Genomic DNA, 13361 nt, shown 5'->3' with positions numbered 1-13361 from the left:
CTGTCCACCATGGGTGACCCTGCTGGTTATTTAAAACACCGGTGGCATAGCCTCAGAATCACAGCAACTCAAACCACCACAGCACGACAGACAGACGAGTGGTGGCTATTTGGTTTTATGTCTATACTGTCTTTCTTTTAGGGGTGATAAAATGTTCTGGAATTAGGTAGTGTTGATGGTTGTACAACACTGTGATTATACTGAAAACCACTGACTTTGTTCACTTTAAAATGGTGAATTGTTAACAGTTTGATAAAACAGCCGAGGCCAGATAAAGATCCATGCCCTCATGGAACTTGTAGCTAGAAGGTGACAACTAAGTCTTGAGCCCTGATCTCTTTACTGCAGAATTCATTCTCTTTGATAATATTCCAGAAAATTAGATTTGGTAAGCCTGGTTTTGATCTGGACATGTGTGTATTTAGGAAGTTGCATGTGAGTCCAATTTACCACTCTCCACTGTCTCTCTGATCTGAATTGTCCAGATATATTTGTAGTTAATTAGTACTTACACTAACCCTGGATACATACTCAAGTGTCTGCAACACCATGGGACATACACGGAATGTGTCTGTGAGAAAATGTCACCACGTTGCCTAGATTACTAGAAATCGATATGTAATTTAGTCAACGCCTGAAGCTTAGAAATCAGACTTTAAGACGGGGTTGATGGATGGTTTGTTGATGGGTCATGTTTCTTTATTTGCTCTGTAACTTAGAAAATGCTCTCTATGGTATTCTTGGGTTTCCTGGCTTTTGAGAATAATATTCTGCTCTGAGCCTTTTCAATATTCGGCCAAATAGCACCTGTTTCTAAGCCAAATCAAGCAGAATACATGACAAGAGGGAGACACTCTTGTCTGTTAGGGGAAAAAAATAGCAGAATGAACCAGTGGTTTTCTTCCCCATCACTGGACAGAGTAATTTTAAGAAACAAGTGAAGACTGCTGCATATAGCTCTGCTTCTACATAGCAACCCTCTCAAGTGAGGGACGATTCTCCTGCATCTTAAGGAGGATGCATAGTGCCCTTCAGCAGGATGGAGGATCATGATAGAAACTCAGGAGCTTGCACCTTGCAGCTCTGGGTGTGTTACAGCCCACCTGTGCTAATGTGGGTTCCTCTGCCCATCAGTTGACAACATTTTCCTAGCATCCTGTCTCTTTAAAATATGGTAATACTTCTTTCAAGTTGCTTATTTAGAGAATGAAGCCAACTCTGCTGTCACTAAGGTGGGAGTCTGTTGTTAAAGTGCCATCGAATTGGTTCTGACTCACAGCGGCCCTGTGTAGGGTTTCTGGGGCTTTAAATCTACTCACAGCGGCCCTGTGTAGGGTTTCCGAGGCTTTACATCTTCACGGAGCAGAAAGCCTCATCTTTCTCCCACAGAGCAGCTGGCGGGCTCCAACCTTGGACCTTGTGGTTCACAGTCCTACGGAGCCACTGGGCTTTCCAGGTCAGAAAACCATGGCATCTATTTTGTTAGCCTGTGGACACCATATACTGAACTCCTTCTCTGTGCCTGGCATTTTCAGTACATCTTCACCAGTGTTCCCAAGAACATTCCATGTTTATCACAAATAGTGAGCCCATCTAAATAGTGCACTCACCCATATAACACGTAGAGAAAACAGTGCAGGGTGGATTGTTCAATTGGCCAAAGCCTGGATACTGTATGAGCTGTTTGCATAAGCTACCATATGAATTCTCTCCATTTCCTGTCTGAGGACACTGAGGCGCTCAGGAAGTCAAAGATGCTCTGGTTATTAAATGGTACAACAGGATTTGGACCAAGATCAGCCTGACTGTTTTAATTACCTGTGCTCCAGAGATAGCAAAACTTATACCCAAATCCCTATTCTACAACTTACTAGCTACGTGACCCTACATAAGCCACTGCTGGGCCTCTATTTCCTTTCCGTCATACAGGGTTGTAATAATAATGCTTACGATTACTTACTAGGAGTAAGGGGTTCTGGTAGCGTAGTGGTTATGAATCAAGGTCAGTTGTTCCATGGGAGAAGGATGAGGCTTTCTGCTCCAGTAAGGATTTACAGCTTCGGAAACCCTGTACAGGGTCACTGTGAGTGGGAAATGCCTCCATGGTACATCAGCACCAGCACCATGATTCTGAGTGACTGGTACAGTGCCACTCAGTACATGTTTGCTGCTGTTACCATCATTATTCTTATCCTCATCATCTATTTTTGAAGATCACATTATAGTCATAGTTTACAGAGAAAGTGGCCAAGGGACTCCTGGGATGTTGTAGGAGAGATCTCTTTCTGTTTGGAAGGCTTAGGTGCGCAAGTTCAGTGAAAAGTTACGTAACAGGCATTTGTTCTTTTCTGTGCACTAATCAAAACACTTTCTCTCCAGTCACTCCTCTGAAACTAGATAATGTCCCCATCTGGAGATGTTGTTGCTGTTAATTACCGTGGAGTCGGTTCCGACTCAATAGTGACCCTACACAGGGTTTCCAAGGCTACAGATCTTTTCAGGAGCAGAAAGCCACATCTTTTTCCCACGGAAGAGCTGCTAGTTTCAAACTGCTGACCTTGAGGTTAGCAGCCCTATTCGTAACCACTACACTACCAAAGAGGACTTGAAATATTGATGAAGAACAAAGACTATGTAGCCTTCAGTGTGGATTGCACCTCAGTGTAAAACAAAAATCCTCACAACTGGACCAATAAATCCCATCATGGTAAATGGAGAAAAGATTGACTTTGTCAAAGACTTCATTTTGCCTGGATCCACAATCAACACTCACAGAAGCAGCTGTCAAGAAAGCAAACGACTGCTGCAGTGGGCATCTCTGCTGCAAAAGACCTCTTTCAAATATGCAAGTGCAAAGATGTCATTTTTAGGACAAGTGCAAAGTGCCTTACTCAAGTCATGATATTTCCAGTCACCTCCTGTGCATGTGAAAGTTGGACAATGAATAAGGAAGAGCAGAGAAGAGTCAATGCACGTGATTCGTTTTTTGCTGTATTGGAAAGTACCAATCTAGAACATTCTCTTTTAAACTCACTTAGCAATATATTTAAGGCTTTTTTTTTTTTTTTAATGTGGTGATCAGATTCCCATCATGGTGAAAGTCACAGTAAATTAGTAGGTTAGCAGAGCATCTGTATCCGGCTAGGAAGGCCGAAACTTACATGAGAAACCTGCAGCTCCAGGGAAGAAAGTCAACGTCCTTGGACATACTGACTGCCCTACACTTTGCTTGGTGATATATCATGTGCATTGTGTGTGTTGTGAACCTGACTTTACACACAAGCAGACTTGCCAAGGTCTCATAGCTGCTCAGTCCTAGAGTACAGATTCTAGACCACAGCCATCCGGCCCGAAAGCCTTGGCTTTTCTTGTTGTGGGAAGTCCTGAAAACATTCTGCTAATGTCTGTGCTCCCGCCTTCTAAACCTTTCCCAGAAATAACTCAAGTACAGAGCTGGAACCACAGTTGGTTTTGCTGTGATTAGCTTTGCAGCTGTACATCTACCTACGTGTCGTCCATGTGTTTTCTCCCAGATGTAGAAAATGCTAAGTTAAGTTCACTTTTCTGGACAGCCTGCTCTGTGGTGAGCCTGCTTATTGCCGGAGGGCTGGCACTGAGGCTGGTGACAAAGATGGCCGCCCCCTGAATGGATAGACTAGGGAGAGCTGCTTGGGGAGGTAGCAACTGAGCTGAGTGCTATTACGGAAACAGTTAACAGTGAAGAAAGGCTTTCCAGGTAGAAAGAACCACATATGCAAAAACTGGGAAGGGTGGCGAGAAAAAACCAACTGCTGGAAGTTACGTAGCATGGCTGGAAGAGTTTTTAAGGGGAAATGATGGGAGACAACTAAAAGCCAGGACATGAGGGTTCTTAAGTACCAAGAAGTTTAGCTTTCATCCCACAGGGCAGTGATGGAAAACCTGGGAAAAGATGGTGCTTTGAACTCAGTTTTCTAATTGAATGAAGGTCATTTCATTCCAAACCCCTCATTTCTCCACATCCCCATTGAGGAAAGACTGTCTAAAAATCTCATTTCTCCTCCATAGTAAGTTTTCTGCTGAACCTTAAACAAATTCGGAGCTTTACAAGACCTCAGTAAGTATTCTGATGTCCAGTTCTGATTGGCTGTATTGTTGCCATTGGATATACATATAAACTTGAAAAACTGGATTTCAAGATGTGCCCCAAAGATTTTCTGTTGTTTGCACTCAGAGTCATTGCCCAAGCATCTGCTAGGCTCTGTGAGTTGGACATGGGAGAGTCCTGGTCCTCACATGCCTCATCACCTTGAGGGAACACAGCAGACACAAAAGACTGAAAAGCCATTTTCTGTGAGGGCTTGGTTCGAGAAGTTTTCAGTATGGCAGAGGAAATTCTAAATACCAGCTTACTGCCATTGACTCCAGGTTTCTCTAAACTGATTGCACAGATGAGGTTCCTGAGTTTAGTGTTCAGCTGGAGACAGCTGCCAGCAGAGCTTCAGCATCAGGCAGACCTGCATCGGAGTACTCAGCTCAATAGGGTTCTTTTCAGGACTACGTGAGATGGCTCCTGTGAAGGGTTGAGCCCAGAATTTGACTGTGATAGATGCTCCTTGGTGCTCCCCAGTGTTAAGTCTTGTTAGTGTTCATTCAGGGTGACAAACTGCCATCTTCTGATCTGTGTGGTGGGACTACGCATTCCAAATCCATCTGTACCACTGACTGTAAACCTTGTGTTCACCTTGTGTTGGAGCCTTCATTTCTGGTTCTGTCTCATCTTTCCTCATAAAATCCATTGCAACTTCATGTTCATCCACTGATGAATGTACCTCTCTCTCTTTTGAATTCAAATGTAGCCCAACCAGAGGTAATTGTTCCATGCATAGATGGATTCTCCACATTATAAAATTGCTTAGTGTTGAGACTGTATCTGTAATTTACAGTGTTTACGAGATGTCTGTAAGGTTAATAGCTGCAGTAAGGGGGTCAAACATACCAACAAATGTGACGATGCCACAGAACTCGGAGATGTTTCCTTCTGTTACACAAAACAAGGTCACCAGAATTTGGAGCTGAGTTAACAGCAGCATGTCAAATGGTCCCCAGATGTGTCGATACATCTTTATACAGTAGTTGAAGTTCGCTTTAAGTGCTTTGTTTTATACACATGGGTATGTTGTTGCTATTGTTAAGTGCTGTCAAGTTGGTTCTCACTCACAGGGTCCCCGTATGAGGTTTCCAAGGAGCGGCTGGTGGGTTTGAACTTCCAACCTTTGGTGAGCAGTCCAGTGCTTACCCTACAGCGCCACACCTGGAATCCTGTATTTTCAGATTTGTAGGTTACTGTGGTTCAATGATTTATGCTCTGGTTTTTTGTTTGTTTTTTTTTAATTTCAGGTTTTTATTGTGGATTGAGTGAAAGTTTACAGGGCACATCATCAGTTTCACATTCAACAATTCATATAACTTATTTCATTACATTGATTATAATCCCCTCCATATACCATCAGTTAAAAGTATTTCTCTTTGCTTTTTTTAAAAAACACAAACAAAAAATCCCACTCAGGCATGTATAATAAATTACATTTCCAAAGGGCACATTCTGCAAGTCTGCTCCTGGCCACCAGCTCTTAGTCCTTCTCCTCTTAGTTGATGAATCTAGAGTCCTCAGCCGCTCCCCCTCTCCATGCCTCCATCTCTTTCTCCATCTCTGGCGCTGCTGCTTCTCTGGATAAGGTCCCACATTCTATTTGTGCATTCCTCTCTTGATGGTCCTAGGGTCCTCTGTTTCTGGACAGTAAGATTAACCACTCCCCTTTTTTTTGTTACAAAACTTCTACCTTTACAAGTGTGACAGTCACAATTAGTCTTGATAACAGATATTCACTTATGCTCTGGTTTTTTGTTTTGTTTTTTCATTTTAGTTTCTTTCAAGATGGCTTGAAAACAGCTGATAAGTTGAAGCAGTACATTGAAAAACTGGCTGCCGATTTATATAATGTAAGTCCTCCTTCAAATACATGCATTTGAATCTGCTTTCTCAGATAAATTAAAACTTTCTGAAGGCCTACGAGAGAGCATTTTTTGAGTATTGTGTCAGTGTAAACATAAATCAGCTCAGAGAAGTAATCAGGGAGCTGGGAGGGACATGCACATCCCTGGTTCTAGATAGCTGTTCATTCATGGTTCAGTCACACCACCTGTAAATGCCCCCAAAGCAAGTGCAGAAAGAGTGTTGATCTTGGCAGGATAAGAAGAAAATGCCTGAGTCTGGGAGGTTGATATATTGTGTGGGGGGGTGGGGGGAGTGGTGATGAGGCTTATTTTTATATTTCTACTCTCATTTCTTCTCCCTAATGTGCAGGTTTTGCTTCTATAATAGGGAAATCAAATGTAAACTTCATTGTGGGGGGAAACTTAACGTATACATAGAAATGGGGAATGTGTTTCCCATAATCCACATGGCATTGTGAGTGCAACTGCTGTGTTCAAATAAAACCTTGCAATTGTAAATACTAATACTGCATATTAATATAAACAGCAGTAGTAACACCTAGAGGTATTTTTCTGATCTTCTTTTTTTAAAAGTTGTTATAATAAAAAGTATAGATAGATAGATATAAATGAATACCCCCATTCCTCCCATAGCACTCTCGACTCCTCCCCTGGGTTTGATCATTCATTTTAGTGACCACACAGAAGGCAGACAGTGTACTCACAGTTGAGGAGTTTGTTAGGATAGGAAGCAGGTTATCATTCAGGGTCAGCAATGCTGAGGGCACAGTTTTCCCAGTCAGGATCGCCTCTCCTTGCCAGCTAGCATTACAAAGTTCATTTAGGGTACTGACAAATGTTCATAAGGCACACCACTCCACTGTAAGCTGCAGCCTGAAGGCACTCAGCCCTAACTTCCTGGCTCCACAAATCTAGGACCCCCAAGGAAATACCTGGGGGGCACCCCACTCCGAAAGGCAGACTCTTGTCCAAAATCACTTAGCTTTACATACTTGGTGGTCTGGGAAGGCCCCCGGTCGTGTGGAGGGCTGGTTCTTGGTCCTGCTGCTGCTCAGCCAGTCCTCTGATGTCACAGCTTTCTGTCCCTGGGTTGAGGAGGTTCAGTGTGCAGGGACCCTACAAAGGATGCGCTCTACTCTGGGCTCTTTGTCCTTGATGGCAGTGAGATGCCGCATTCCTATTTCCGAGCTGGTTCATTTTATACGTGTTAGAATCCCAGGTTTGTACAATCACAATTAGCTCAGCTAACCATTCACACCTGAATCATACAAACCTCTCACCATCTTCACCGTGTGGTACCCAGATCCACCCGGCAGAGCTAAACCATTGTTTGGTAGGAGTTCAGACTGTGGCTGGAGGAGACACTGAATCACTCAGTACATCACAGCAGTGAACATGGTTCGGGTTAAGGTTAAGTTCTAAGTGATTTAAAAGGCAACACTAATTCCTTGTCCTCATGACGTGCTTTGTAAACTTTTATGTATGTGTGTTACCATGCAGGAGGCCCAGATAATCTCGTGTGTGAGTGTGAGTGAATGAATTTGGGAGAAGGTTTACAAAGCAAATCAGTTCTTCATTCGACAACTCATATACACCTTGCTTTATGCCACTGATTGCCACCTCCACAATGCAGCATTTCTAATCCCACTGCCTCCCAGTGTATCCCACCTCCATTCATTTCTTTGTCCGAACCCTTCTGAACTTTGTCCCTGGAAAAATGCTCTGCACACTGCCCCCCGCACACCTCATCTTATCTAAAGTGGTTAACGGTTCTAAGGAGCACACACTTCCTGGTGTCACCATTCCCTGTAGACCTGCTCATTGCCTGGCCGAACATTGAGCCTAGGAGGTGAGTTCAGTTCTAGACTTGGAGAGAGATTCAAGGCCGTGGTCTTGGGGATTCCACCAGCTTCTGTTCAGTCAGTCTTCTCTCCTGGCCCATTTCATCACACCATGGTGTTCCCACTACCACCAGAAGGAAATGATCCTATTGTTGCTTGTTAACCTTGTTTATAGCAGTACTTTAGCATTAATTGTCTGTCTGGATTTGTAAGCATGTTGTGCTATTCAGTGATGTTAAAACTTCCGGTACTTTCATCAACTGAGAATACCATGCCACTCTGGTATCGTGAAGTTCTTTTATAAGGAAATTTACTGTATAACTGACCTGCTTGATGAGTGGTACATTTGGTAAAATTAAACTCTGTTCACAAAGTCTTTAACATAAGTGATAGGAACCTTTTTTCTTCTTCATAGATCAAACAGACCCAGGATGAAGAAAAGAAACAGCTAACTGCTCTCCGAGACTTAATAAAATCCTCCCTTCAACTTGACCAGAAAGAAGTAGGTGACCTCTATGTTTCCGACAGACCTAGTGGTCTAAGTGTAATGGTTTATGGTGCCCTTTGGGTTTCCTGATTCCAGGAATATCACAGGCATGTTGCGAGTTCTTTCCTGTCAGGGTGGCTATGAGAATATGAAGACAGAGTATGTAAGTGTGTCTGTGGTATTGCCCAGCTTAGGATCTGTGTACTCCGGATCCCTTTCCCACCGCCCCGCCTCCCATCTTGGCTCTGGAGACCAAACTTCAGGAGGGCACCCTCAGCATGTCAGAAGGCTGAACTGCGATGTGGGCCCCACAGTCGGTCTCTTTAAACTGATCTCTCACTTTCTGGAAAGCTAGATGGAGATGTGTGTCACTAAGCCAGAGAAATAGGGAAATCTTTTTGATTGAGAATCCTGTCGAAGTTTTGTCCCACCATTAGGAAAATTAAGGTGAGATGGTCCTTGAACATTGCAGTGCAGTATATAATGTGTGGTAGGTGTTTCGTGATGGTAGTATAGATCCCTAATGAGAAGTGTTATTTGTCCATGTATTTGTTCAATTAGTACCGCCTATGTGCCCCACCATGTCGAAGCCCTGGTAGCACTGTAGGATAAGCACTGCACTGCTAACTGCAAGATCAGTGGTTTAAAACCCCCTGTTCCCTCAGTGGGAGAAAGATGTAAATTTTGTCAAGATTTACAGTCTCAGAACCCTGTGCAGGGTCACTATGTATCCACAGTAACTCCATGGCAGTAGGTTTGGTTTCTGTTTTTGGTAATGTGCCCAGCATAGGGAGCTCTGGTGGTTCTGCTGCTAATCAAAAGGTCCATGGTTCAAACCCACCAGCTGCTGTGTGAGAGAAAGATGTGGCAGTTTGCTTTTGTAAAGATTACAGCCTTGAAGACTCCCTGGGGCAGTTCTACTTTGTCACATGGGGTCGCTGTGAGTCTTGAGTGGTAACGGGTATGGTTTGGTGCGAGCCCAACCCTGTTGTCAAACTTACAAATGAAATGAGTTTTCAAACTTACAAATGAAATGTGTTGTCAAACTTACAAATGAAATGAGTTTTCATTAGGCAGTTTGTTAACTTGTAGAATGATATCAGTGCTTTAAGAGCATGTTAGGAGGGGGTGCACAAGAGAAAAGGGGGCAGGGTTAGAGCAAGGACATTTCTGGCAAAGAGAAGAGACTGAAAAAAACCTCAGAGATGAAAATAGTCCAGGGCCAGAGCTGTGCGGGAGAGTGGTGAGTTCAGACCTGAATCTAAGGGCCTTGGGGGTCTCACCAGAGCCATGGACTTGGTCCTGAGGGATGCTGACTAGTGAGCACCCCTGTTAGTGAAGAAGTCAGCATGGGGCTTTCACATTAGGAAAACTATTAGGGTTAGATCTAAGATATTTTATAATGCAATATTTAATAACAGCTGCATAAAATACAGCATTTTGTGATCAATTCCTTGTGATATTATCTCAACACTATGCTAAACTGATAGATTGTCTAAGTCCTTAAAATTTCTGAAAGGGGTTTTTGGGTCCAAAAAAAAAAAAAGCAGACTACTTAATCCTTGAGAAAACCCATACCAGCAACACGGATTCTTTAAAGCCCCCCTCAACACTGTACTCATTACTGACCAAATGCATTGAGTTTTCATAGCGCTTTGACTCATGGAAGTGGGCATCCACGACCTCAAGATCCAGCCAGGTGCAGGAGTGGAGTCAGCTCTCACTTTGTCCAGTCTCAGAGCCAGAGTCTGCTTCTATATTCTGAGGCTTTGGACTGTGTTGAGAACCACTTGTAACTGTCAGAACCCATTAGACCACAGGCTGAACTCAGATAGGCTGTATTCTTGAATGGAGGCATGTATTGCTAGCATGCAAAACCCCTGGAGAAATGGTCTTCTTGAATGAGCAATAAAAACAAAAATCCAGTTGACCAACTAGTCAACCCCAACTCTAGGCAAGCCCATGGGTGTCACAGTAGACCTGTGCTCCTGGAGTTCTCAATGGCTATATTGTGAAAGGAGATCGGCAGGCCTTTGGCCACAGTGTTGATGGATAGACTTAACTTCCAACCTTTCAGTTAACAACTGAGCTCATAAACCTTTTACACCACCCAGGGACTCCTGGAAGAGCAATGGTGGTGGTGGTGGCTACGTGCCGCGGAGTTGGTTCCGACTCATAGCAACCCTGTATAGAGTTTCTGAGGCTGTAAATCTTTACAGGAGCAGAAAGCCTCATCTTTTTCCCACAGAGCAGCTGGTAGTTTCGAGCTGCTAACTTTGAGGTTAGCAGCCTGACTCCTAACTACTATACTACCAGAGCTTGGGGAGAAGGTGGGTTTCTTTCTAGGTTGTGTAGTCACTGGTATGTTCTCAGGCACCTCCTACCTTTGTTTATCACACAAGGTCCCTCCTCCCTGTCTGCAGAAGCTTTCTTCAGAAGAAGACCATTGCGATCCCTTCGCTTTTACTTATAGACTGGAGTATTCTACCCAAAGAACAGATTTATATGGACTCCAAAGGAGTGTAACAATTGTACATAATTTGATTTATTTCAGTGCCACCCCAGATTAATAAATGATGAGTTTTCTTTAGCTCCATGTTTGTATTATCTTACCAGTAAAGTTGATTCTTCACAGCATTCTCATGCTGTTTAGCATCTTTCCTTGAAAAAATGTGTGTAGGAGGTAATGATTTTTAACAACTTGGAATAAATAGGAGCAGAGATGATCCTTCAGAGAGCTCTGGCCACAGTACTCTCATTTAAGACGAGTGTAACGTAATCTAGGAAACGGCTTCAGAAATTGAAGCTCCCCCCAGTCATGCAGACCCTCACCACCAGTTCTAACTTGACTCCCTAAAGGAAGCACTGAGAATTTCAGTTGTAAATCGGATTCTAGGATGTTTGGTTGATGAATTTATTTTCTTGTCAAAATCAAAGTCTTTATTGTCTTTTTGCAGGTGCTTTATGAGATTTAATTATCTTAAGCTTTTATAATAGCCTGTTCTCCAAAAATAACGATTTTCTGCATAACTAAGGCTGAAAAGAGTTTCCTTATAATAATAATAGTAATATCCACAAATCTTACTTAGTATATACTAGACAATTAAAAAATTTCAGCTTTTCATTGAGTCCATTTGATGGACTCTAAAAAAGCTCATTTTATATATATAGTACAGTTTGCAGGTTGCTTAAGAGCATGTACTCCATCACAGTATCTGGTACCTTATGAATAGTATGCTGAAATGTAGTTCAAGTACATACAACCAGTAAAAGCTACTTCAGGAATAGTATACTGAAATGGAAGAATTCTTGGCCCACTCCACTTAAACCTTCCATTCACAGTGTAAAGTTTCTAGACTAGTGGGTTAGTGTCAAATTGGATGCCAGAAACATTTATAACTCGATTAAATCAATGAGTGTGTAATTGCTTGCAGTTTTTAAAAGATTTAAGATTTTATTCCTTAATGTATTTTATATGTTAATAAGGTTTTCTAATAAGAAAGTAAGGTGATTTGTCTGTGCTGCTGATAGAGAATAGGAAATTGAAGTTAAAAATACTAGCATGGTTTCATTCTATAGCTTTATATTCTTCTTTGACTGGCATGATGAAAATTTCCCCAAGGTGTGATTTTCAATCCATTGTATAAGTTTAGTTTTATAATTTTGCCTGAATGAGTTTACTACTTGCATTTACTTTTTGTGGGAACAGGTTTATTCCTGTTATGCTTTCAGAGGATTTAGGACCTATTGTATTCCTTCTGTTTTGTTTTTGTTGTTTCAAAATTATTACTAGTGTTATTAATTCTCCAAGGTTTACTTTCTCAAGAAGTGAGATCCTCTTTCCATTTTTCTGGAGTGTGCCTCTAAGCCAGCTGACTGTCCATCGTTTCTAAATCATGATTAATGTGTCTTCCTTAAGCCGTAAAATGCATTAGCAGCTCATTTAAACAGGCTGATGCTAGAGTTCTTAGCATTGCTTCCTTCCTGCTCATTGAATTGAATATGTTTCTAAACCAACGCCCACTGCTTAGCTGTCTTATTTCTGAAAGCATATGTGTCTGTTATAAAGCAATCTAAGTGTTTGTTACTCAGAATTTAAAGCTAGCCTAGGAATAAGTACATATAAGGAATACTTACAGTAAGTTTACAGGATATAATGGTTTTCCTAAATTATCAGCTGTTAATCCTTGTTTAAAATCTTTTACTTTAAAACTTAGGCAATATTTTTATGATATCTTAGCGAATGGATTAAGGTTAGAGGTCATACAGTGTCGCCTAGGAAACGTCGAGGGATTTGGTTCAGTGAAAGGGGTTCTAAAGAAGGAGGACTGTTCTTTTAATAAGAACATCAGAGATTGAGATTTTAGCTTCCGCTGTTAATAATTCTGTTTTTGGAAGTATAGCTGTGGCAACATTCCTTGGTCCTGAGTCCATAGTTGAGGAACTTTCAAGTGATTTCACTGAGCGAAAGCAGAAAGATCTATGGATTTCATTTATTCCTGCCTTCTGTTGTTATGTTTCATGGCTCAGTTCCCAGTCCCTTGGCTTTAAATGTTTAGTCCTGCTATTTCTTTATTATGATTATACACAATGCCTTCCTTTAAAACTGTAAAATACCTGTTACTACTGGTGTTGCTGAGGGCTGTCAGTAGGACAGCGGTAGAGGAAGGCTGCACTTTGGAGAGCTAGTGTTCAGGACAGTCCCTTGGTTGTGTCTTCATCCAGAAGGCCTGGAAGGTCCTGTCAGGAAGAGCACTCAGTGGATTCAAAGCTATGGACCCCAATTCAGAATCAACATTAGGGGAACTTTTCAAGCAATTTCTAGATTTCAGTCCACTTCCGTTCCTCCCTGTGTGGTTAAAATTGCCCAATTAGATGTTTCAGCAGGAGGGACTCCTGTCAAGTCATTTCCGACTCATAGCGACCCTGCCAAGGGTTTCTGAGGAGCAGCTGGTGAGTTTGAACTGCCAACCTTGCAGTTCAAACTGGCCATGCGATCAAGTGCTAATGCTACAGCACCACACTGATGTCAAGAA

General features: G+C 42.3%; 1 protein-coding gene across 1 annotated transcript in view; it reads left to right on the top strand.

Annotated features, from left to right (window-relative positions):
- Positions 1-13361, top strand: part of ASAP1 (ArfGAP with SH3 domain, ankyrin repeat and PH domain 1) — a 306393-nt gene that overhangs the window by 211630 nt on the left and 81402 nt on the right. The window contains exons 8-9 of the mRNA XM_006830709.1: positions 5907-5982; positions 8254-8340. Of these exons, the coding sequence (XP_006830772.1) occupies positions 5907-5982; positions 8254-8340 (163 nt within the window). The remainder of the gene's footprint in view (positions 1-5906; positions 5983-8253; positions 8341-13361) is intronic.

The sequence above is a fragment of the Chrysochloris asiatica genome, unplaced genomic scaffold (assembly GCF_000296735.1).
Source record: "Chrysochloris asiatica unplaced genomic scaffold, ChrAsi1.0 scaffold00001, whole genome shotgun sequence".
In the NCBI taxonomy this organism is placed as follows: Eukaryota; Metazoa; Chordata; class Mammalia; order Afrosoricida; family Chrysochloridae; genus Chrysochloris; species Chrysochloris asiatica.
The sequence above is the reverse complement of the archived record's forward strand: the minus strand, read 5'-3'. Positions and strand labels throughout refer to the sequence as shown.